At 44.6% G+C, this 21866-nt stretch overlaps 1 protein-coding gene across 3 annotated transcripts in view; it reads right to left on the reverse strand.

The window, feature by feature from the left end:
• MYO5C (myosin VC) overlaps positions 1–15322 on the reverse strand; it is a 92711-nt gene extending 77389 nt beyond the window's left edge. For 2 of the 3 annotated variants that reach the window (XM_047736495.1, XM_047736494.1), the window contains exons 1-2: positions 15048–15229; positions 3050–3160 (exon numbers count right to left, since the gene is read on the reverse strand). In XM_047736495.1, the coding sequence (XP_047592451.1) occupies positions 3050–3160; positions 15048–15074 (138 nt within the window). In that variant the 5' untranslated portion in view covers positions 15075–15229. The other variant, XM_047736497.1, reaches the window with a different exon arrangement.
• Positions 15323–21866: the final 6544 nt, after the last annotated feature.

Raw genomic sequence — 21866 nt, forward strand, 5'->3', positions numbered from 1 at the left:
ACCACATTTCTTACTATCTGTCCTTTTGATGGCCATGCTAGTAGGCATGAGAATATGTAGATGGTGGTTTTGATCTGCATTTCCCTAATGATTACTCATGTCGAGCCCCTTTTCAAGTGTCTGTTGGTCATCTGGGTGTCTTCTTCAGAAAAATGTCTATTTAGGTCCTTTGCCCATTTTTAGTTTTTTGTTTGTTTGTTTGGTTTGGGTTTTTTTGTTTTGTTTTGTTTCTATTGAGTTTTAAGAATTCTTTTTCAGCAACATTTATTTTTATTTTTTAAAACTTAAAAAAAATTTTATATTAGTTTCAGAGGTAGAGTTCAGTTATTCGTCAGTTGCAGTGCTCATTACATCACATGACCTCCTTAATGCCCATCACCCGGTTAACCATCCCCCCACCACTCCCCTCCAGTGACCCTCAGTTTGTTTTCTACAGTTAGGAGTCTCTTATGATTTGGTTCCCTCTCAATTTTCATCTTACTTTCCTTCTCTTCCCCTATGTTCATCTGTTTAGTTTCTTTTTCTTTTTTTTTTTTTTAATTTGTCAGAGAGAGAGAGAGAGCAAGTGAGCACAGGCAGACAGAGAGGCAGGCAGAGTCAGAGGGAGAAGCAGGCTCCCTGCCGAGCAAGGGGCCCGATGTGGGACTCGATCCCAGGACGCTGGGATCATGACCTGAACCAAAGGCAGCTGCTTAACCAACTGAGCCATCCAGGCATCCCATCTGTTTGGTTTCTTAAATTCCAGAGATGAGTATATTTTGGATAATACCCCCTTATCAGATATACGGTTTGCAAATATTTTTTTCCCCTTCTGTAGGTTGTCTTTTCACCTTGTGGATAGTTTCTTTTGCTGGGCAGAGGTTTTTTAGTTTGATGTAGTCACACCTGCTTATATTTTCATTTTGTCGCTTGTGCTTTAGGTGTCAAATCAAAAAACATCACGAAGACACATGTCAAGGGGCTTTATTCCTATGTTCTCTTCTAGGAGTGTCATGGTTTCAGGTCTTACATTGAAATCTTTAATTCATGTTGAGTTAATTTTTGTGAGTGATGAAAGATAAGGGTCAAGTAGAATATTCTTAATCTATACTTTTTTTTTAAAAGATTTTATTTATTTATTTGACAAACAGAGATCACAAGTAGGCAGAGAGGCAGGCAGAGAGAGAGAGAGGAGGAAGCAGGCTCCCCGCTGAGCAGAGAGCCCGATGCGGGGCTCGATCCCAGGACCCTGGGATCATGACCTGAGCCGAAGGCAGAGGCTTTAACCCACTGGGCCACCCAGGCGCCCCAATCTACACATTTTTATTTTGAGAATAAAATCAAGAAAAATGCTGCTCACATATGATTTTTCTTTCCCTGAGTTTTTCTGTTATCATTTTAAATCAATAACTTCCTTTCCAAGTTCAGCTGCTGTGTGTGTGTGTGTGTGCATGAGTGTGTGTATGTATGTGTATGAGAGACAGAGAGAAAAAGAGGAGAGTCTGGGGGGAAGGGCCGTATGTAAAGAACATCAGATGAACAGTTGGAGGAACAAAACAGACTTTGTCCTTAATGGAAGAGAGGAAGGATTAAGCCAAGGAGCAGTCTGGCCGGCTGCCCTCTTACCTGCCTCTCCTGGGCTCAGGTTCAGAGCCAGGAATGTCGCCACCTGAAGACCTGCTGATACGACTAAAGCAGCAAGTCGTGAGATTTGTCCTCCCAGAGCCGCACGCTACCTAATGAGAACCTGGACCGCACATGGGATGTGCTCAACAAGGCTGCAAGGAGCCACTGGTGGGAAAGGGCAGGTTCCATGCGAGTACAGCATCCTCCTGCCGGTCTCTTGAGTTTGCACGTGCATGCGCATGCACGTGCGCGCACACACACGGATCATCTCATTTGATCTGCAGCAAACCTGTCACTACCGTGCTGTTAGGAACTCCAATTTGCATATGAAAAAACCCAAGGACTCAGGGTTACAGACTTAGAGAGTGGCCACGGCAGGCTTTGAATCCGTAGCACGATTCTTGAGGGAGTGCCCTTAACCACTAAGATCATATGCTCATCTCCCTTCCCAGGATCTCAGGAAACAGCTCCCAAATCCACGATAGTCTCATTGTAAATATTGTGTCCTGTCTCTACAGAGACCTTGCGCATGACTCAAAATTTCCAGCATTTTAATATTCACATGATATTCTCTGCACCAACTCTAATACCCAGATGGAACATGAATCCTTTGCCCAGCTCTGCATCTAGGGACTTGAAGCTAAAAAGTAAGGTCACCTAACTATGGATCCAGTCGGGGTGTCATTACAGCTATGGGGTATGGCGGCCAAGGACAACTCACAATGGATACTTAAAGTCATGGTAAAATCTGCTGGAGCTGACAATAAAAAGACATATCCAACCTTTGGGAGGACCTGCTCACAGGCACCCCGGAGCACAGGAGCCACCGCTGATGTGATCCAGCCGCACGGACAGGCTCCTCAGAACATCACACGAAGCTGGCATTCCGTTCCTATCCCACCTCCCATCACTTCCCCAATCACCCTGCCACAGGAACCCCTGGCGGTCCCAGTGCTTGTCTGTTTCTACCACCCATGGATGGATTTTACTCCTTTTTGTTCTTCTCCCATCCCTCCCTCCCCCTTCCTATTTTCTATCTCCCTCCTCTAGTTCTCTTCCTCTTCCCATCGTGATGTTTCTCTCTACCAGTTTTTGCCCTGGGCTCAGACCACCTCCCTCCAAGTTCCTCATCTTTGCTCACACTCTATGCTGAGTCCCATTAAATCAAACTGGCGGATCATTTTTCAGTGTTCTCCCCACCATGCTGGATCCCTAGGGATGCAGCACAGGACAGAGACCTGCTTCCTGTGTCTCACTCCAGAGAGAGGCCCTGGTGACACAGGGCCCTTGATGCTTTCATTAGGGGAATGTTGGGCATGTGGCACAAACAGGAGGGGATCACAGCACCACCTGGCCACTCCCACGGGACCACAGGTCGCCCTCCACATGTGGCCCAGCTACCCCTTTACATGTTGTGGCAGCCACGGCCAGCAAGGACCCTCACCGTTCCATCCTCCAACAAGAGTTTCAGGACTTTGTCACCAACTCTGTAGTCTTTTGCTATTTCAGCAGACTTCCAAACTTCTTCAGGATCAGGAATCCATACCCTGTTGTACTGAACAACAGAATAAAACAGCCTTAATTTCAGAACTTTGAAGACAAATACACAGATCATAAGATAATTAGACTCAGGGAGATATCTTTCTGTCTGCTCAGTCGGTCCCTTCTTCAGGAATACTTTTACCTAACTGTTGCTTATGAGGTAGTCTTCAGTGTGTCTGTGAGGCCCCACACCTAGTTGCTTCATTTTTATAGGCAATGGAATCCCCAAAGCATCCTAAACATACTTTGAAAACTGAGAGCCTGGGACTAGAAAGAAAATCATGAGTCCCTTCATGGGAAGATCTGAGCGCTGTCTATGAGAGTTGAAACAGAGGGATTTGGTTCATCACTGATGGGCTGTGGGTCTCTGGGCCAGACACTTAACTTCCTGTGCCTCATTTTTCTCATCCATAAAGTGGGTACAATATCTACTTCACATTTGCTGGGAGGTTAAATTAGGCTGTGTAGTTGAAAGCACTCTGCCAGATGCTATGGAAGTATTGCTAGAGTAGTGTTACCTCAGTCTTAACTGCACTGGTGGATAGCCAAGGATTCCCACTGTGGGAAATGTGGAAGGCCAGCTGCGGCTGCTGGGCTCCACTCCCAACAGGCGATTGCAACAGCTGACTCAGTGTTGGTATATAAATCTTTAGGCAGAATCTCATTGCTATGAACTGAATTATGTCTCTACCTATCCCCCTCCAATTCATATCTCGAAGCCCTAATCTCCAATGAGACTGAATTTGGAGATAACGTCTTTAAGTGGTAATGAAAGTTAAATGGGTAAAAAGGCTCTGATCTGATGGGATTAGTGTCCTTGTAGGAAGAGACACCCGAGAGCTCCCACTGCATACGCCAAAAAAGCCACAAGAACACATATGGGAAAAGCCACTGTCTGCACGCTTGGACTTCTCAGCCTCCATAACCGTGACAACATAAGCATCTGCTGTTTAAGCACCACCCAGGCCACAGGCCACTGAAGGCAGCCCTAGCAGCCTGACCTGCGTGTCTAATACTCACACTGGCACACTGGGAAGGAGACAGGCTCACTCTCCAGAACCCACCTGGGGCACCTGAATGCTGCTCAAGATAGAGACAAGGGGGCTTCCATGTCTGTCACAGGGCCCATGGTTAATTCCTCTCTTCCTGTCGGCAGCACCCACGGACTACTCTTACTCCTCCTCCCAGACCCCACATCTCACACTGCCCTGCAGGGCTATTCATCTGTTTATCCATTCATCTCTTCGTTCATTTCATCGACACTTGCTAATAAGCATCTATTATGTGTATGTGTTGGGTTGCTAAGAAGGAAAGGCATTTGCTCTCAAGTCACCATGGTCCTCCTGCTAACCCAGCCAGCCCCTAACCCAGAGCCGCATGTGCAAATGTGCATATTCGCATCCCTCTGCTCCTCGGGCCACTGGTCTACCGCTACCCTCTGACTGAGGAAATACTCGTTTGTGTTGAAAGATTGTACCTTCAGGAGTTTTGAGTTACAAAAAGATTCTGAGCAATAAAATCATGGCATTTTGATTTTCCTCGGTACAGTTCTACGTATTTTCTACAGTTTGTATGTTTTACCTTTATAATCAGAATAATCTTTAAAGGCAAATATCAAAATATAGGTCCACAAAAAAGCGTGCATGTGAATCTTGATAGTAACTTTATTCATACTGGCCAAAAACTGGAAACAAACTAGATGTCCATTAATATGAGAATGAATTAAAAGACAAATGAAACTGTGGTACATTCACACAATGGAATACTATTTACCAGTAGGAAGAATCAATTACTGATACAAGCAAGAATGTAGACGAATCTCCAAACCGTGAGGCAGAGCTAAAGAAACATCCACCAATGAATATGTTCTGTGGGAATCCCTTTGAAGTTCGAGGACAGGTAAAACTAAGGTAAGGGGCGGAGTCAGAGCAGTAGTTGCCTCTGGGGGTAGGTGGTGCTGGGAAGTGAGTGGGAAGGCCCTCAAGGGAATGTTCTGGGGGTGATGGCAACATTCTATGCCTTGGTGGGGTTTGGGTTACCCAGGTGGTAAGCACTTTTCAAACCTCACAGAACACAGACCTAAGACTGGTGTTTCACTGTTTGAAAATCTTACACAAAGAACTAAACAAATATAAAACTCTTAACAATAGACACACTAATATATTTAGGACGACATGTACTGAGGCATGTGATTTACTCTAAAATGCTTCAACAAGTAAGAGGGTCTGAGGACTGGACAGAAGGATAGGAAGATGGATAGACATATAACAAATATGGTGAAACGTTCATGGTAGAATCAGGTGGTAGGACAGTTGGTCACTATAAAGTCCTTTCAACTTTATTGTATGCTAAAAATCGTTTGATGTTGGAAGAAATAAAGAAAAGTAAAACAAATTTCAGAATGCCAGTACTAGACTGGGGCAAAGTTGATTAAGGAGCACATCCATTTACCTATCAGTTAATAATTGGCTTATTTAAGCAAAGAAATATATATGCATCTCAGTGGCTGGGTATCAGTCCCGAGTCCCTAGTTTATTTGGTTTGCTTTAATTCTTGACAGCTAGGCGGGAGTCTGCAGGAGCTTGCTGACATGAGTCACCGGATGGGTAAGATTTCAGACATAGGGACAGAGAAAACAGAAGAATGACCTGGCGGGCAATGATACACACTCAGATACACATGTCCACGCAAACATGAACAGAAGCCTCATAAACACACAGGCACACCCCCCCCCCCACACACACATACTTGTTTCCACATGCTACCACTTCCTACCTCGGGTTTGCTATCAAAAACACTGCTAACCTCGTAAGTGAAATCATTAATGGCATATCCCAATGCATCAAGAGTTGGCCACTATAGAATTTTATTTCATTTCATTCTATTTTTTTTTGAAAGATTTTATTTATTTGACAGAGAGAAACACAGCGAGAGAGGGAACACAAGTAGAGGGAATGGGAGAAGGAGAAGCAGGCAGGCAGCCCGATGTGGGGCTCGAACCCAGGACCCTGGGATCATGACCTGAGCCAAAGGCAGATGCTTAACGACTAAGCCACCCAGGTGCCCCTCATTCTATTATTTTTTTAAGTAGTCTCCAAGCCAAGCATGGAGCCCAACGCAGGGCTCAGACTCACAACTCTGAGATCAAGACCTGAGCTGAGATCAAGAGTCGGACCCTCAACCGACTGAGCCACCCAGGCACCCCTGCCACTAGAGAATTTTAGAACTAAAAGGGTCCTGGGAGATCATCTACTCCAAGTTGTTTGTCAAAGCTCTTTTTAAAGCCACAGAAGGCTTGCTTCAGATGAAATGGGGCCAGCCTCCCACGTGAGACAGGAACAGCGGAGGCGTCCTGAGGAGGCTCTGAGCTGGGCGCCGCAGCTGACATCCCCGGCATCCTCCCATGGAAGCCAGGAGTTCTGAGAAGGAATGTTAAAGTCACTGAGCCAGTCTAAGCCTTTTGTTTTCCTGACCCCAAACTCTAAGCTCAGGGAGGCCAGTAATTCACTGAACACCACACAAAGTCACGAAAGCCAGGACTCCATGGAGCCAGGGCCTGCGACTCCTACTTTGAACTACTCATTACATGAACGAGTTAAATAAAATTTCATTATATGATCTGACTTTGAGAAGAATCTTGAGCTCTCAGGCAGGGCACCTGGGTGGCTCAGTCGGTTAAGCATATGCCTTCAGCCCTGGTCATGATCTCCAGGTCTTGGGATCACGTCCCACCTCGGGCTCCATGCTCAGAGGGGAGCCTGCTTCTCCCTCTCCCTCTGCCCTTCCTCCCGCTCACTTTGTTTCTCAAATAAATAAAAATATTTAAAAAAAGAAAAGAAAAGAATCTTGAGCTCTCATCTGTAACCATCTACTTGAGAGTGCACAGGCTGATTAGTTTCACCGGCTTATTTTGGCCAAAAGCAGTATTAAATGGAAGGCAGTATTAGGACCCTGGAACCAAAAAGTCTGCTTCTCTTGTGGAGGAAACACAAATGGTCTCGATGGCCCCTGACTCCCCAGGCCGCCCACACCTGCCAGGCCTGGTGCCTCCGCCAAGCAATGCTGCCAGTCTTTGAAGGCCCCGTGGCTGCAACCCAGCCTGGTAAGTAAACACGACAAAGTTTACCCAGTTCCATGTCAGTTACACCCTTGGGTCCCTCCCTCCTTCTCCACATTCTTTGACCCACAAAGCCAGGCCTTAACGCTTTAACCGGGAGGAAGAGCTCACTTTGCAGCATTTAGGCAAACAAACAGCAGCCTGTGCAAACAATGTGACCGGCTCTCATGTGACCTCCCCGGTGTGACTCCTTCCTGTGGAGCAGGAGCCTCAGACTCAGACTACTGCCAAGCCCGCCAGGGACAGGCCTGCTAGGGGGCCGGGGAGCAGGGAGGCCCACCTTCCGTGTCCTGCCTGTAAACACTCTCCCATGGAGGGAGACCGTGTGTCCCCTAACTTCCAAGCCAAGGGAGGCGTGACAATGAGGGAAAGCCTTCAGGAGCACGACCCTTGGGAAGTAATACGTCCCCGGGAAATGCCGAATCCCCCACCCCACATGCTCAGCCAAGGAGAGGGCATCTTGTCTCCTTGCCTGCCTACTGGAAGGCATCTGAGGCTGTTGGCCACAAAAAGGACCGACGACCTCACATGGAATAGGGGACACCACAAGCTTCCTTCCCAGCAGCTCTCTGGATGGGAAGGGAATCTCCACATTCTCAGTCAACCAGGCCAGAGCAGCGATACTATGTTCCCTCTCCTCCCCTTCCCTTGTCCCTCCAAGCCCTTCCCAGGCTCCCCAGCATCCCCTCTGTCTCCCAGTGTCCTTCCCAGGCCCTCCTCCTGACAGGCTTTCTCTAGAGTGTCCTCCACTCCCACAGCTTTGGCAACTGCCCTGGTACCTGTCCACCAGAGACCTCCAGCCCAGATCTCTCAACAGGTCTAGAGCATATTTCCAGTGGTCTCCAGATGCCAGCCCCTAAATGTCCTCAGACGCTCACAAATTCCAAGCTCTAATGATCATTACATACCCCGCCAAACCTCAGTTCTCATAACCGTCTAGTCAGAAACTTGGGACCCCCAAGTCCCAAGTGCTGGACCCCCTTCCCTCCTTCCACCCCCAACAACCAAATGGTCCTCAGGTGCTGGAAAGCCTACATCTTAAACAAGTCTCACCTAAAATAACAACAAAAAAAAACAAGTCTCACCTGTCTGTCCCATCGACCCACCACTGCCATAACCATCGATCAATTCCCTGCTCCCAGCCCCCACCAATCTTCCCCTGACAGACGCCACAGTCTGCTAAGGGCTTCCTCAATGAGGCAGAACACCAGGTTTCTGTGGCTGTACAGATTCCCTCATCCACAGCTGAATCAGAATTTCCATGGGTGGGGTCCAACAAGATGAAAGCTTTGAGACCACCCCTCCCTTGTTGACTCTGATGAACAGCCAGCCGTGGGGAGCCGCTGTCCTGGCCCATCTTCCTACTCAGCCTTCTCTCCCTCTTCAGTCCACCCTCTGCCAGCTGTCACCACTAGCAGTTTCTAGAACATTCCAAGCCCTTCCTTGGCTCTCTTCCTTCTACCACCAGTTCTACTCCTCCTCTCGCTGCCAGTGAGCAAACTGCTCTGAGACGTCAAGATTCAGCTCACAACTCCTGTCCTTGGCAGCACTTACCCTGTCAACCCTCTACCCCAAACAGGATTGAATGCTTCCTCTTTAGAGCTCTCTCTCTCTCTGACCCTTCTCCAGGTTTCTGGGTAGCTTCCCATCTTCTCCACTGGCACTTGAGCCTCAAGAGTCTCATCTTTGTACCCTGGAACCTGACACAAAGACTTCCCTACTCCGTAAACATCCACTGAACAAAAATTCAAATTCCCAGTTTAGTTGCACCAATTAAAGACTAAGCTTTGGGGGCGCCTGTGTGTCTCAGTTGGTTGAGCCTCTGCCTTCAGCTCAGGTCACGATCCCAGAGTCCTGAGACTGAGTCCTGCATCGGGCTACCTGCTTGGGGTGGGAGGGCACCTGCTTCTCCCTCTGCCTCTGCCTGCTCTTCCCCCTGCTTTGTGTGTGCTCTTTCTCTGTCAAATAAATAAAATCTTAAAAAAAAAAAAAAGACTAAGCTTGGTATTTTAGTTTTTACATCTTTTTTTTTTTAACTCTTTTGAAGTACCCATATATAATACAATGGATAAATCTAATTTTCCAGAGTTGTTAATGATACCTAGAAATCTAAAAGCTTCTTAAAATAGCCAAATGGAAAGTCATTAGACTGAAATTTGACCTTATTTTAGAGACCTTGAACTGCTTCTCCTGACCTTGCACATCTGAGTTCCAGCAAAACTTCCCTGAAGATGTCTTGTGAGTTCCTCATATAGAAGCAAGAGAAATAGATGACTGAAGGATAATATAATTTGTGAATCTGTGGCAAAACCAATTATAACCTGAGTCCTGATTAATGAGCCAGAACAATTTAAGAAAGATCTCTAGAGCCATGCCATAGAGCTCTCTGCCTCACCACCCATTTACCACTTTCATCAATATCTTAGATGAAGAAAAAAAAAAAGCAAAGCCCACACACACGTAGATCATATGCTCAGCTATGAAGTGGATGGACTTCCCATGAGTCCTCTGAGAGAACAGGGAGAAGAGGAGGAAGATGGTGAAAGTGGTTGAACCACAGTTGTGGTAGTGGAAGGTATTAAGAACACAGGTTTTTTTTTTGTTTTTTTGTTTTTTTGTTTTTTTTTTTAAGATTTTATTTATTTATTTGACAGAGAGAGATCACAAGTAGACGGAGAGGAAGGCAGAGAGAGAGAGAGAGAGGGAAGCAGGCTTCTTGCTGAGCAGAGAGCCCGATGTGGGACCCGATCCCAGGACCCTGAGATCATGACCTGAGCCGAAGGCAGCGGCTTAACCCACTGAGCCACCCAGGCGCCCAAGAACACAGGTTTTTGATGTCCATCAACAGATGAATGGATAAAGAAGATGTGGTATATATACACAATGGAATAGTATGCAGCCATCAAAAGAAATGAAATCTTGCCATTTGTGACAACGTGGTTAAGAACACAGGTTTTTAATCCGGCTTCCTCCTCCACTTCTATGCAACTTTAGGCAATTTACTCAATCTGAGCCATTTGTAAAATTGGGATAACAACGTCTACACATAACATTGTTGACTCAGATGAAAGAAGGCACATAAAGTAGTGAGCATGGCATCTGGCACATGAGAAGTGTTCCATGGCTGCGAGATAAAAGCAACCATCATCATCTTCTTCATGCTCACAGCTCTTTCTGAAAGCAGAAAAACTCATGGATGCATGTACACAAAATGCTTATTGAGACCCACTGTTCCCTGTTCTCTAGAAACTCTCGGTCAATAGGGGAACACAAAGTTAATAAGCACTTACAAGCTGGGGGCCTGGGTGGCTCAGTCAGTTAAGCATCTGTCTTCGGCTCAGGTCATGATCCCGTGGTCCTGGGATCAAGTCCCACATCAGGCTCCCTGTTCAGCAGGGAGTCTGCTTCTCCTTCTACTTCTACCTCTCCTCCTGCTCATGCTCACTCTCTCGAAAAAATTATTAAAATCTTTAAAAAAAAAAGAGAGAGTGGGCTGAGTGACTCAGTTGTTGAACCTCTGCCTTTGGCTCAGGTCATGATCCCAGGGTCCTGGGATGGAGCCCTGCCTCCAGCTCGCTACTCAGCAGGAAGCCTCCCTCTCCCTCTCACTGTGTCTCTCTCTCTCTCTGTCAAATAAATAAATAAAATCTTAAAAAAAAAAAAAAAGAAAATGAGTGCTTACAAGTCAAAATGAAAGGTGCCCAGATAGTGGAGCTGGTTGTAAAGATTTCTCACAGGAGACACTCCTCCTAGGTATCTCAAAGTCTTTGGTGCACTTGTGTATAGGGTCAATTCCTTAATTTCTCTTTCTTCTGTCTCATTGTTAGTGTACAGAAATGCAATTGATTTCTGTGCATTGATTTTATATCCTGACACTGTGCTGAATTCTTGAATGAGTTCTAGCAATTTTTAGGTGGAATCTTTGGGGTTTTCAACATAAAGTATCATGTTGTCTGCAGAGCCAAAGTGTGACTTCTTCTTTGCTGATTTGGATACCTTTTATTTCTTTTTGAAATCTTACCATTTGCAACAACACAGATAGAACCAGAGGGTATTATGCTAAGCAAAATAAGTCAATCAGGGAAAAACAATCGTCATATGATTTCACTCATATGTGGAAGTTAAGAAACAAGACAGAGGATCATAGGGGAAGGGACGGAAGAATGAAATCAGAGAGAGAGACAAACCATATGAGAGTCTTAACTGCAAGAAACAAACTGAGTGTTGCTGGAAAAGGAGGGGGATGTGGAGATGGGGTAACTGAGTGATGGGCATTAAGGAGGCATGTGATGTAATGAGCACTGGGTGTTATATGTAACTTAAGAATCACTAAATTCTACCTCTGAAACTACAAAAAAAAAAAAAAAGAGAGAGAAGAGGCACTGTCAAATTGAATTTGGAAGGTGAGGCGCTGCTGAGCAAAGCAGTCATTTCAGGCGGAGAGAGCCCTGCAAGCTAAGGCATAGAGTGTCGAATGGGCAGGAGTGCACCAAGGGCTGCCAGAGGTTTGCGGAGCAGGAGCTGAGCAGTGGGGAGATGCAGAGGCAGGACCTTGCGGCTAGTCAGTGAGTCTCAGAGTGACAGGGGCTTCCAGAGGGTTCGAAGAGTGAATGGCCAAACCAGTTTCTCTCAAAGAGAAATGCTCTCAAGATTTCTAGGGCATGTTGCCAAATAGCTTTTGAAAAGAGAAGGGTCATTTTACACTTCCTCCAGTAGCAATTGCTACTTTCAGCACTTCCTCCCAGGAGTCCCCTCTTTCTCAGAACCTCTCTCCCTGTGGCTCCCATGCCAGCTCTCCCACATCCTCCTCCTTATCACAGCTCCATCTTGGGCACCCTCTGAATAGTTTTGTTCCTCCATGAACTGTCTTGGCTCTCTTCTCTCCCTTGGCAAGGCTCTCACTGCCTGGGCTTCAATTCCTACCTTGGGGCAGAAGACTCTGGTGCAACCTCCCCACCAACCTCTAACCCCCCAGGGCACTGGCCCCGGGAAACCCCTTCATCGCCTCAAGCCCTGCAGGGACAAAGTCTGCCTCCTGACTTCCTAAGCTCACCTCCTCCTCGTGGGCCTCAGTGTGTTCATGGCATCCCCTGCTCTCAATCATCCAGACCCTGAAATCCACGTCATCCCTGGTTCCTCCCTCGACCCAGTCCATTCCTATCATCACCTACTTCCACACACGCTCTGGATTCTGCCTCCATTCACCCTGTCCAATATGGCAGCCCTAATTCTCTCCCTGATACTTAGGATGACCTGAAAATCCAGCCCCCTGAGTCCCATGGGTACAGCTGGCATACCCCACTTCCTCAAACACAGCCCTGGTCCCGTCTTCCCATGCTCAAAATCTGCGCCAGAGTATAAAGCTCTGACCTAACTCTTCAGCCACTGTGACCCTCTCGTCTCAGCTCTATCACCGGCAGGCTCCTCCATCCCTGCAGGGCTTTAGCAAACTGAATTATTCGACATTTCTCTATCTATCACTTAAAAAAAAATCTTTCTAACCTCCCCCAAGCACAATGTTTTAATCAGAAAGTACTAAACAAATGTTTTATGGCTGATAATATATCTGTCTTCAAGGCATATGCCAGAAGGAAGGTTCAACAGGGGGCAGGCAGGTAACAGTGTGAAGTATGACGTGAGTGAACGGGGTAGCCTACAGATCAGGGGTGGTATGGCTGTCACCCACGGAGAGCCACCTCCGCCCCGTCACCCTGCTGCAGTGTCACTATTTGCCGCTGGGTGCAGAAATGGGGTTCAGGCTGCTTTAAAATGCTGTGTGGCTTAAACTGGGCAAAGAAGCAGCACTCCTGGGACATAAAGATGGCCAAGGGTCCCCGGACACGAATGTCGACTTAGGCCAACCCTGTGTGCTGGCCTTCAAGGACAAATGGCTAGATCCGTGGACTTGGGGAATGTTGCAGGAAGTGATGGGGAAGCAAGGGAGAGGGCTTAGATTTTGTTTCCATTCAGGAAAACTCATTAACAAACACGCTGTCTAAAACCTAAACAGTTATAAAAACTTCCCACCTCTGCAATTGACCTTATGGGGACTGACTAACCACCTGGAAAGGACGAGGCAGCCTTGGGACAGAGGCGCCTATTTGGATACAAAGTGAGAAGGGATGGCCCTCAGGGCTCCTTCTGGCTCTGGGAATCTCAGATTCTCTGTCCATCCAAGCTCTTCTCTAGAAAACTCTTCCATATCAGTTTTCCTATATTATACCTGCTACCTAGTTGGTATTTAAAAATATTTGTGGTGTAAGGCACTTGATGATACAAAAGCTTAATTTGTGTATTTTTGCTTCTAGAAAACCAGTTATCTAAAATAAGTTAATCAACAGTTTTCTGTACTCCAAAATATCTTCCAAGCATTGCCTTTTTCCAAAATTTTCTTTTACCTCCAGTAAGCTGAGGACCTCAGAAGCCCTGCTGGATATCTGAGGGCTCACATGCTCAGCGGTAAACTCTTCTGGAATAGTGGAAGTTCAAACAGTGCCCATTTAGAACTCTAGTTAATGGAAATGTGTTAGAGGGCACAGTAATGTTTGGATGATTTGTACTTGTATTATTAATTCAGCAAAGTAGAAGGAAAAACCATTGAAACATTTATAACTATCGTATGTATCTATAGCAAAGTGTCTTTTAAAATATAAACTGAGGGCATGTGTCAGGGGGAAATGGATAGATTCTAGTCTTAGCCATCGGAATACTAGCAACCATAGAGTCTACTCCGCTGCGGTGTGAGAGGATCCGACTTTATGGCTATTCAAAAAAATTTTTTTTCAAATTATTTTTTATCCAAATAATTAGCCAAGCTTGTCTCAGGAGGTCCTGTGTGCCAGAATGCTATCTTTCTTTCTTTTTTTTTTTTTTAAAGATTTTATTTATTTATTTGACAGACAGATCACAAGTAGGCAGAGAGGCAGGAAGGGAAGCAGGCTCCCCTCTGAGCAGAGAGCCCGATGTGGGGCTCGATCCCAGGACCCTGGGATCATGACCTGAGCCGAAGGCAGTGGCTTTAACCCACTGAGCCACCCAGGCGCCCCCAAAGAATGCTATCTTTCTATATAACGGGTGGAGCCCTCAGCCCTGGGGAAGACATAGTTTGCAAGAAATGCTCTAGAGTGACTCCCAGAATCAGCGTGTATGTGAAAGGTGCTTTATAAATTGTAAAGCAATGTGTGTGAGGTGAAGAGCCCGTGGCCTCGGGATTCACAGAAGCCCTCAACCCCTACGGCTGAAGCTTGCCTCATAACGCCCAGGCAGCTGCCACTTGGGACCTGAGATGAACTTAAATGCACGTGCAGGCATTTCTGAAGACCCAGGAATTCTAAAAAGCATTCTGAATACTGTAGTCCTAAGCTTCTTGTTCAGGGGCTCCGAGGAAGGTCAGGAAGATTATGGATACTACTAATCGCCGGGGTCTGAGATTTCTATGTCCCCGTGGGCAACTCTGATTCCACCTGTGGCTCCGGAGGAGGGGGCGGAGAGGCGCGGGGGACAGGGGGCGCGATCCCTGGGCACCGGGAAGCTCGGGTCGGGGAAGGCAGCCCCTCACACTTGGTCTTCCCATCCCGAGGGGACCCAGGCTCCCAGGGGGTGCTTGCCCCGCGGCCAGGGACCAGAGCCCTCGGAGAGCGACTCTCTGGTGCTGCCGGTCGCCAGGCCCTCCGCCGCGCTTCCTTACGGCGAGCGCTCCAGGTGCGCAGGTGTGGCCTGGGCGCCAGGTACAGTCAGCGTTAGCGCCGGCCACCTTCCCTCCCGCGGGCCCGCCCTTAGGTACCTGCGTGTACAGCGCGGCCACCGCCATGGGCGAGCCAGGCCAGGACAGCTCGAGGGCTGTGAAGCTTCTAGGCTCGGGGGCCGGGCGGGAGGCTCCGAGGCTCGGGGACGAGTGACCGTCGGCGCGGCCGGCGCGTAAATCAGCGCTGGGCCATCTTGCCGGGGCAGTTTTCCAGCGGCCGACTACTCTCACCTTCCCCCGGGCGTAGCGGCCTCTGGAGGAGAGCAGCCGCCGATTGGTCGTTCCCGGCCAGCCTGGCGGGTCCGCGCCGCGATTGGCTGCGGCGGGGGCTTCGGGCAGGGAGCAAGCCTCCTCCTGGCCAGCGCGGCCACCTGGCGGGGGTGCCGAGCTGTCCGCCCAGGTTGGATTCCCCCGCCCTCAGGGGCCGGAAACAGGTATGTTCTGAGACGCTCCCCGTCCGAGTTTTGGCTTCCTTAGTTTGCAGCGTGTTTAGTGGAAAGCGCAGAGGATATGATCATGGCCACAGAAAGTCCAAGAGAATCAACAAATTATTAGAGCTGGTAAGAGCCAGGTGACCGTATTCAACATCAAATATAAAAATGAGTAATCTTGGGGCGCCTGGGTGGCTCAGCGGGTTAAGCCGCTGCCTTCGGCTCAGGTCATGATCTCAGGGTCCTGGGATCGAGCCCCGCATCGGGCTCTCTGCTCGGCGGAGAGCCTGCTTCCTCCCCTCTCTCTGCCTGCCTCTCTGCCTGCTTGTGATCTCTCTCTGTCAAATAAATAAATAAAAAATCTTTAAAAAAAAATAAAAAAAATGAGTAATCTTCCTTTGTGTAAGGAATAATCATTCAGAAAATCCGATAGAAAGTATGATGGAGAATAAGACATTTACCACATCAATGAACATATAAAGTGTCCGGAGATCACACTAACAAAAATGCACTTGGCCTTTGTGGGGAAAATGTTTAAATTTCTTTACAAGGACATAAAAAGAAGGGGGGGGTAAGTGCCATTTTCATGGATGGGAATATTTAAAATTGTACAGGTGTCAATTCTACCCAGATTAATAATATAATGTATAAGCCTAATATAATTGGAATAAAAATCCTAGGGGGACTTTTGGAAAATTGTGCAATGATTCTATATTTCATATGAAATAAAATTTATGTAGAATCAAGACAATCTTCAAAACAAAAACCAAAGAGGTGAGATTTGCCCTATTATATATTAAAGGATATCACAAAGCCATCATCATTAGAACAGTGTGACACTGGCATGGGAATGGAGAAATGAATAGTGGGACAGAAGGGAGTCCACCAGCAGGGCCCCATATTATACGGTGGCCTTAAGGATCAGAGTGGGAAAGAAAAGATTATTTAATAGATGGGCCCATTGTGTGTGGTGGGGGAAGCAAATCTATAAAAACGCTGTATTCCCCCCAAAAAACTCCAGACAGATTCATGATCAAAACTTAAAGGTAAAACCATAATGTTTGGTTTTGTTTTGTTTTTTTTTAAGGTTTTTTTTTTTGAGAGACAGAGAGTCCAGGACAGGGGAGAGGAGCAGAGGCAGAGGGAGAAGCAGACTTCTTGCTGAGCAGAGAGCGGATCATGGGACTTGAGCCCAGGACCCTGAGATCATGACCTGAGGCAAAAGCAGATGCTTAACCTACTGAGCCACCCAGGCACTCCTAAAACCATAATATCCCCCCCCCTTTTTTTTTTTTAATCACTGGGCTTTTTTAAAAAAAAAGATTTTTTTATTTATTTGTTGGCAAAGGAAGAAGCAGACTCTCTGCTGAGCAAGGAGCCCTGATGTGGGACTCGATACCAGTACCCTGGGATCACGACCTGAGCCAAAGGCAGATGCTTAACTGACTGAACCACCCAGGCATCCCAAACCATAACATTCTTAAGAAAAAAAAGAAGGGTACCAGCTTTTAAATGTTAGGTTAGGAAAGAATGTCTTAAGATACAAGGTAGCAAAATCATAGGGAGAAAAAATGATGAATTTGAGGTCATCAAAAGGAAAGATTTGGGTTCAGTGAAAAACACCATTCTTAGAGAAAGGCAACAGTCTGGGAAATACATTTGCAACCTAAACAACCAAGAAATGATTAATGTCTATAATGTTAATCTAAGATACATTTGAAACTACTGTAAATTCGCTTAAAAAATACAGTAAGTCCAATTTTTTAAATTGACCAAGAAAATTAATAAGCAATTTGCACATGAGATAGCTGGTTAACACATAAAGAGATGTCACCCTTATTAGGAACCAGAGAAATACAAATGACAACAAGGAGATGTCACTTTATAGCCATCAAACTGGCAAAAACATTTGGGATGGACAGCATCAAATACTGCCTGGGATGTGAGAAAATCACTTTTTGCTCACACAACTGGTGGGAACTATAGTGATATTGTCATTCTAGACAGCAATCTGAGAATACCTACTGGAAAATAGGTTTAGGCAGACAATTATCACATAGTCATGAACAAGACAGTTAAATAAATCTTCATTATAACACAGTTATATATTAAAGGAGATACTCACCAATATTCATCAATAGGAGATAAATAAATAGTATATATATAATACTCTACAGCTATCAGCAGGAATGGATGTGATCTACTTATATCAACTCAGAGAGATATAAAAAGCAATGTTGAATGGATGTATAGCAAAAGTCTTTATATATATTTTAAAACTAGCAAAAAAAAACCCTGCAATATTATGTATCATTCATGGGTAAAAGTATATATAAATAAAAGTGTGGGTGATAAATTACAAAGTCACCATTCATTATGCGAGAGTGAATATCTATGAAGTAGAAGGAAATGAAATTGACAATAAAGGAGGAACCAAAAAAAAAAAATTTAAGGGCCTGGCACAGACCAACAGTGATAGGTCCCACAAAAAGAGGATGATGATGAATTCAATGTTGTGTACATCTTGTCCAAAATAATAACATAGTGAAAAAGAAAAGACGTAAAGTGGGTTGGAGAGGAGCGCCTGGGTGGCTCAGTTGGTTAAGTGTCTGCCTTTGGCTCAGGTCATGATCCCAAGGTCTTGGGATGGAGCCCCTGCATTGGGCTTCCTGCTTATCAGGGACTCTGTTTCTCCCTCCTCTGCCAGTCTAGAAGTCTAGCTGCTTTTTTCCCTAAATAAAAATTTTTTAAAACTTTTATTTTATTTTTTTAAAATAAAAATTGCCAGCTGATCTGATTTTTTAAAACTAGCAATATCTAGGGGTACCTGTGTGGTTCAGTTGGTAGAGCATGTGACTCTTGATCTTGGGTTTGTAAGTTCAAGACCCACATTGGGTTGTAGAGATTACTTAAAAATAAAATCTCTTAAAAAATTAAAAATTGTGGGACGCCTGGGTGGGTCAGTTGGTTGGACGACTGCCTTCGGCTCAGGTCATGATCCTGGAGTCCTGGGATCGAGTCCCGCATCGGGCTCCCAGCTCCATGGGGAGTCTGCTTCTCCCTCTGACCTTCTCGCTCATGCTCTCTCTCACTGACTCTCTCTCAAATAAATAAATAAAATCTTTTTAAAAAAATTAAAAATGTGTCAATTTACTTCTATAAACAGTGTATGAGTTCAGTTGCTTAATAGCCTCATCAATATTTGATACTGTTAGTTTTTAAATCTTAGCCCCTCTATATATTGTAAGATCCCTCACAATCTCTGCCTTCTGATATGTGTTTAATCCATTCACATTTAATATAATTATTGATATGATTGGAGTTATGACTGTCATTTCATTTTCTATATGGTTTATATCTTTTGTTTCTGTTTCTCCTTATTTTTTTGTGATAGTGGATTTTTTACTGTTGTTTTTGTTTTTGGTTTGTGTGTGTGTGCACACCATTTTAATTCCCACTTTTTAAAAGAACTGTATTTCTTGAGTTACTTTTTTAGTGAGTCCTCTGGTGATGAAAATGTGCATCTTAATTCATCACAGATACTTGAGATTAATACTGTATTACTTTCCTACAGCTGCTGTAACAAAGTACAACAGATCAGGTGGCTTAAAACAACTGAGATGTGTTGTCTCACAGTTCTGATTACTAGCATTACTACTGGGTGAGTGGTTTTACTGCACTCCATTCCAAATCAAGGGAGCCCCTCCAAAGGCAAAGCTGCTGGTTTTCATAGCTCGCCTGACTCTGGTGGAATTACCAGGCTATCTGAGCTGGGTAAGGGGAGGATGATGGGTGCAGCCCCAAGCAATGTTGTCAGACAAATGCTGTTCTTACTCAGAGGTCAGTGGCTTGTCGTGAATAAACACTACTATTTTGTTGTGTGATGTTTGTCAGTTTATAGAGCCCTAAAATAGTTGTTTTTGACACTTCTGTCCAGTGTTGTCCTTTTTTGGAGAGAATTTATTGAACTTCTCAGTCTGTCATACCAGAAGTCAAAAATCTACTTTAAAAAAAAAAAAGATTGAAAAAAAATCCTTGTAACACACACTTCATCTAGCTTAAGAATACAACTCAGCGGTTTTAGTAGATTCACAGATTAAACTATCACCACAGTTCATTTTAAAACAGTTTCATCATCTCAAAAAGAAATTCCATGCCTCGCGGTTATTGCTCCATCTTCTCAATTCCCCAAAACCAACTCCTCCCAACCCCAAGCAACTTCTAATCTACAGTATGTCATCTTTCTTTTTTCATCAGTTAACGTGGCTAGAGGCTTATCAATTTTATTGATATTTTTAAAGAATGAGCTTTTGGGGCACCTGGGTGGCTCAGTGGGTTAAATCGCTGCCTTCGGCTCCGGTCATGATCTCAGGGTCCTGGGATCGAGTCCTGCATCGGGCTCTCTGCTCAGCAGGGAGCCTGCTTCCCTTCCTCTCTCTCTGCCTGCCTCTCTGCCTACTTGTGATCTCTCTCTGTCAAATAAATAAATAAAATCTTTAAAAAAAAAAGTTAAAAAAAAAAGAATGAGCTTTTGGTCTCATCCATTTTCTCTTATTGATTTTCTGTTCTCAATGTCTTTGATTTCTGTCGATTTTTGTTTCTTCTTACTTTGCATTTAATATTCTCTTCCTTTTTAAGTTTCCTAAAGTGGAAGTTTGGTGATTGTTTATAGGTCTTTCTTCTTTTCTAATGCATGCACTCAATGCTATAAATATCCCTCTAACCACTGCTTTCACTGCACCCAACAAGTTTTGATAAATTTTCATTTTCATTTACTTCAAATATTTTTATTTTTATTTTTTTTAAAGATTTTTTTATTTATTTGTCAGAGAGAGAGAGAGGGAGAGAGAGCAAGCACAGGCAGACAGAATGGCAGGCAGAGGCAGAGGGAGAAGCAGGCTCCCCGCCGAGCAAGGAGCCCGATGTGGGACTCCATCCCAGGACGCTGGGATCATGACCTGAGCCGAAGGCAGCTGCTCAACCAACTGAGCCACCCAGGCGTCCCTACTTCAAATATTTTTAAAATTCTCTTGAGATTTCTTCTTTGGATGTGTGTTGTTTAAGGGGTGACTGGTGGCTCAGTCGGTTAAGTATCTGCCTTTGGCTCTGGTCATGGTCTTGGGGTCCTGGGATCAAGTGCTGTGTCCAGCTCCCTGTTCAGTGGGGAGTCTGCTTCTCCCTCTCCCTCTGCTCCTACTGCTTATTCATGCACACATTCTCTCTCTCAAATAAATGTAATAAAAAAAAAAATCTTAAGAAGTATGTTGTTAAAGTTGAAAATTTGGGGATTTGCCAGCTACTTTTCTGTTATTTATACCTAGGTTAATTCTATTGTCATCTGAGAGCAGACACCATATGATTTCTGTCTTCTTAAATATTAAAGGTGTGTTTTACAGTCCAGAACGTGTTCTGTGTTGGTGCGTGTCCCATGTTCCATGTGCTTTGAGCTTATTTATATGACACTAACAAAAATCTTTTATTTCCATATCTTTATTTGAACAATTTTCTATAATAGCTAGGAGAATACAGCATTAATGACGCACATTTACTAAGGACAACATTAGACAACTACAAATTTAGAGCGTAAATGTCAATCTGATATTGTTTTGGTTTTCATCTTAGTACTAGATGATAACTGGTGAAAACCCATGTTTCAAAGGCTTTTGTTGATATGAGGTGAATTATTAACTTAATTTTTTTAAATTCCATGTGAGATATGCTGGGACAATTTCAGTTTAAAACCAGAGTTATTTGATAATGCGTTTCACTTCTTAGTATTTCTGCTTCTTTCCTAATGGACGTATATTTTCAAGGATTAACTGTATCATGTTTTTCGACATAGATCAAAATGGAATCCCTTTTCCGAACCAACAAGGAAAAATACTTGAAAAACTGCAATGTTCAGTTTCATTGTAGTTAAACGACACATCCATTTCACAGTAAATTAATAATTAGAATTAGCAATTCAAATACAATATGTTAAATGTCATGATGAGCTCATTTCTGTGTAACATTGGTAGAGCAATTTAAATTTTCCAAGGACGCAAAAAAAGTGAACATTACTCCAGGAGTTCACAAAAATACATAACCAGCAATCATAAATTACAACACACATATCCACATTGGAAGGAAAAAGTCACCATTTGTTGGAAAATATTAAATGGCTCAAGTGATTCAGAGAGCCTGAAATGTAGGCTAAAGTTTTATAACATATGGTAACAATAAGATATTTGAAACTATTGACTGAAAAATGCATGAAAATGTACTGACCTACCAAGCATTGAATTATACATACCAGTTTCCACTCGAAAAACATGTTTCTTTCAAAGATTTCAAGCTGTATCACAATATTGAGGAAACGTTAGTCATTTTCAGTCATTTTAGGAAGCTAATGACACTCATGAAGTTAAGCTAATGGACATTTTTC

This window comes from Lutra lutra, chromosome 7 (genome assembly GCF_902655055.1).
Source record: "Lutra lutra chromosome 7, mLutLut1.2, whole genome shotgun sequence".
NCBI lineage: Eukaryota > Metazoa > Chordata > Mammalia > Carnivora > Mustelidae > Lutra > Lutra lutra.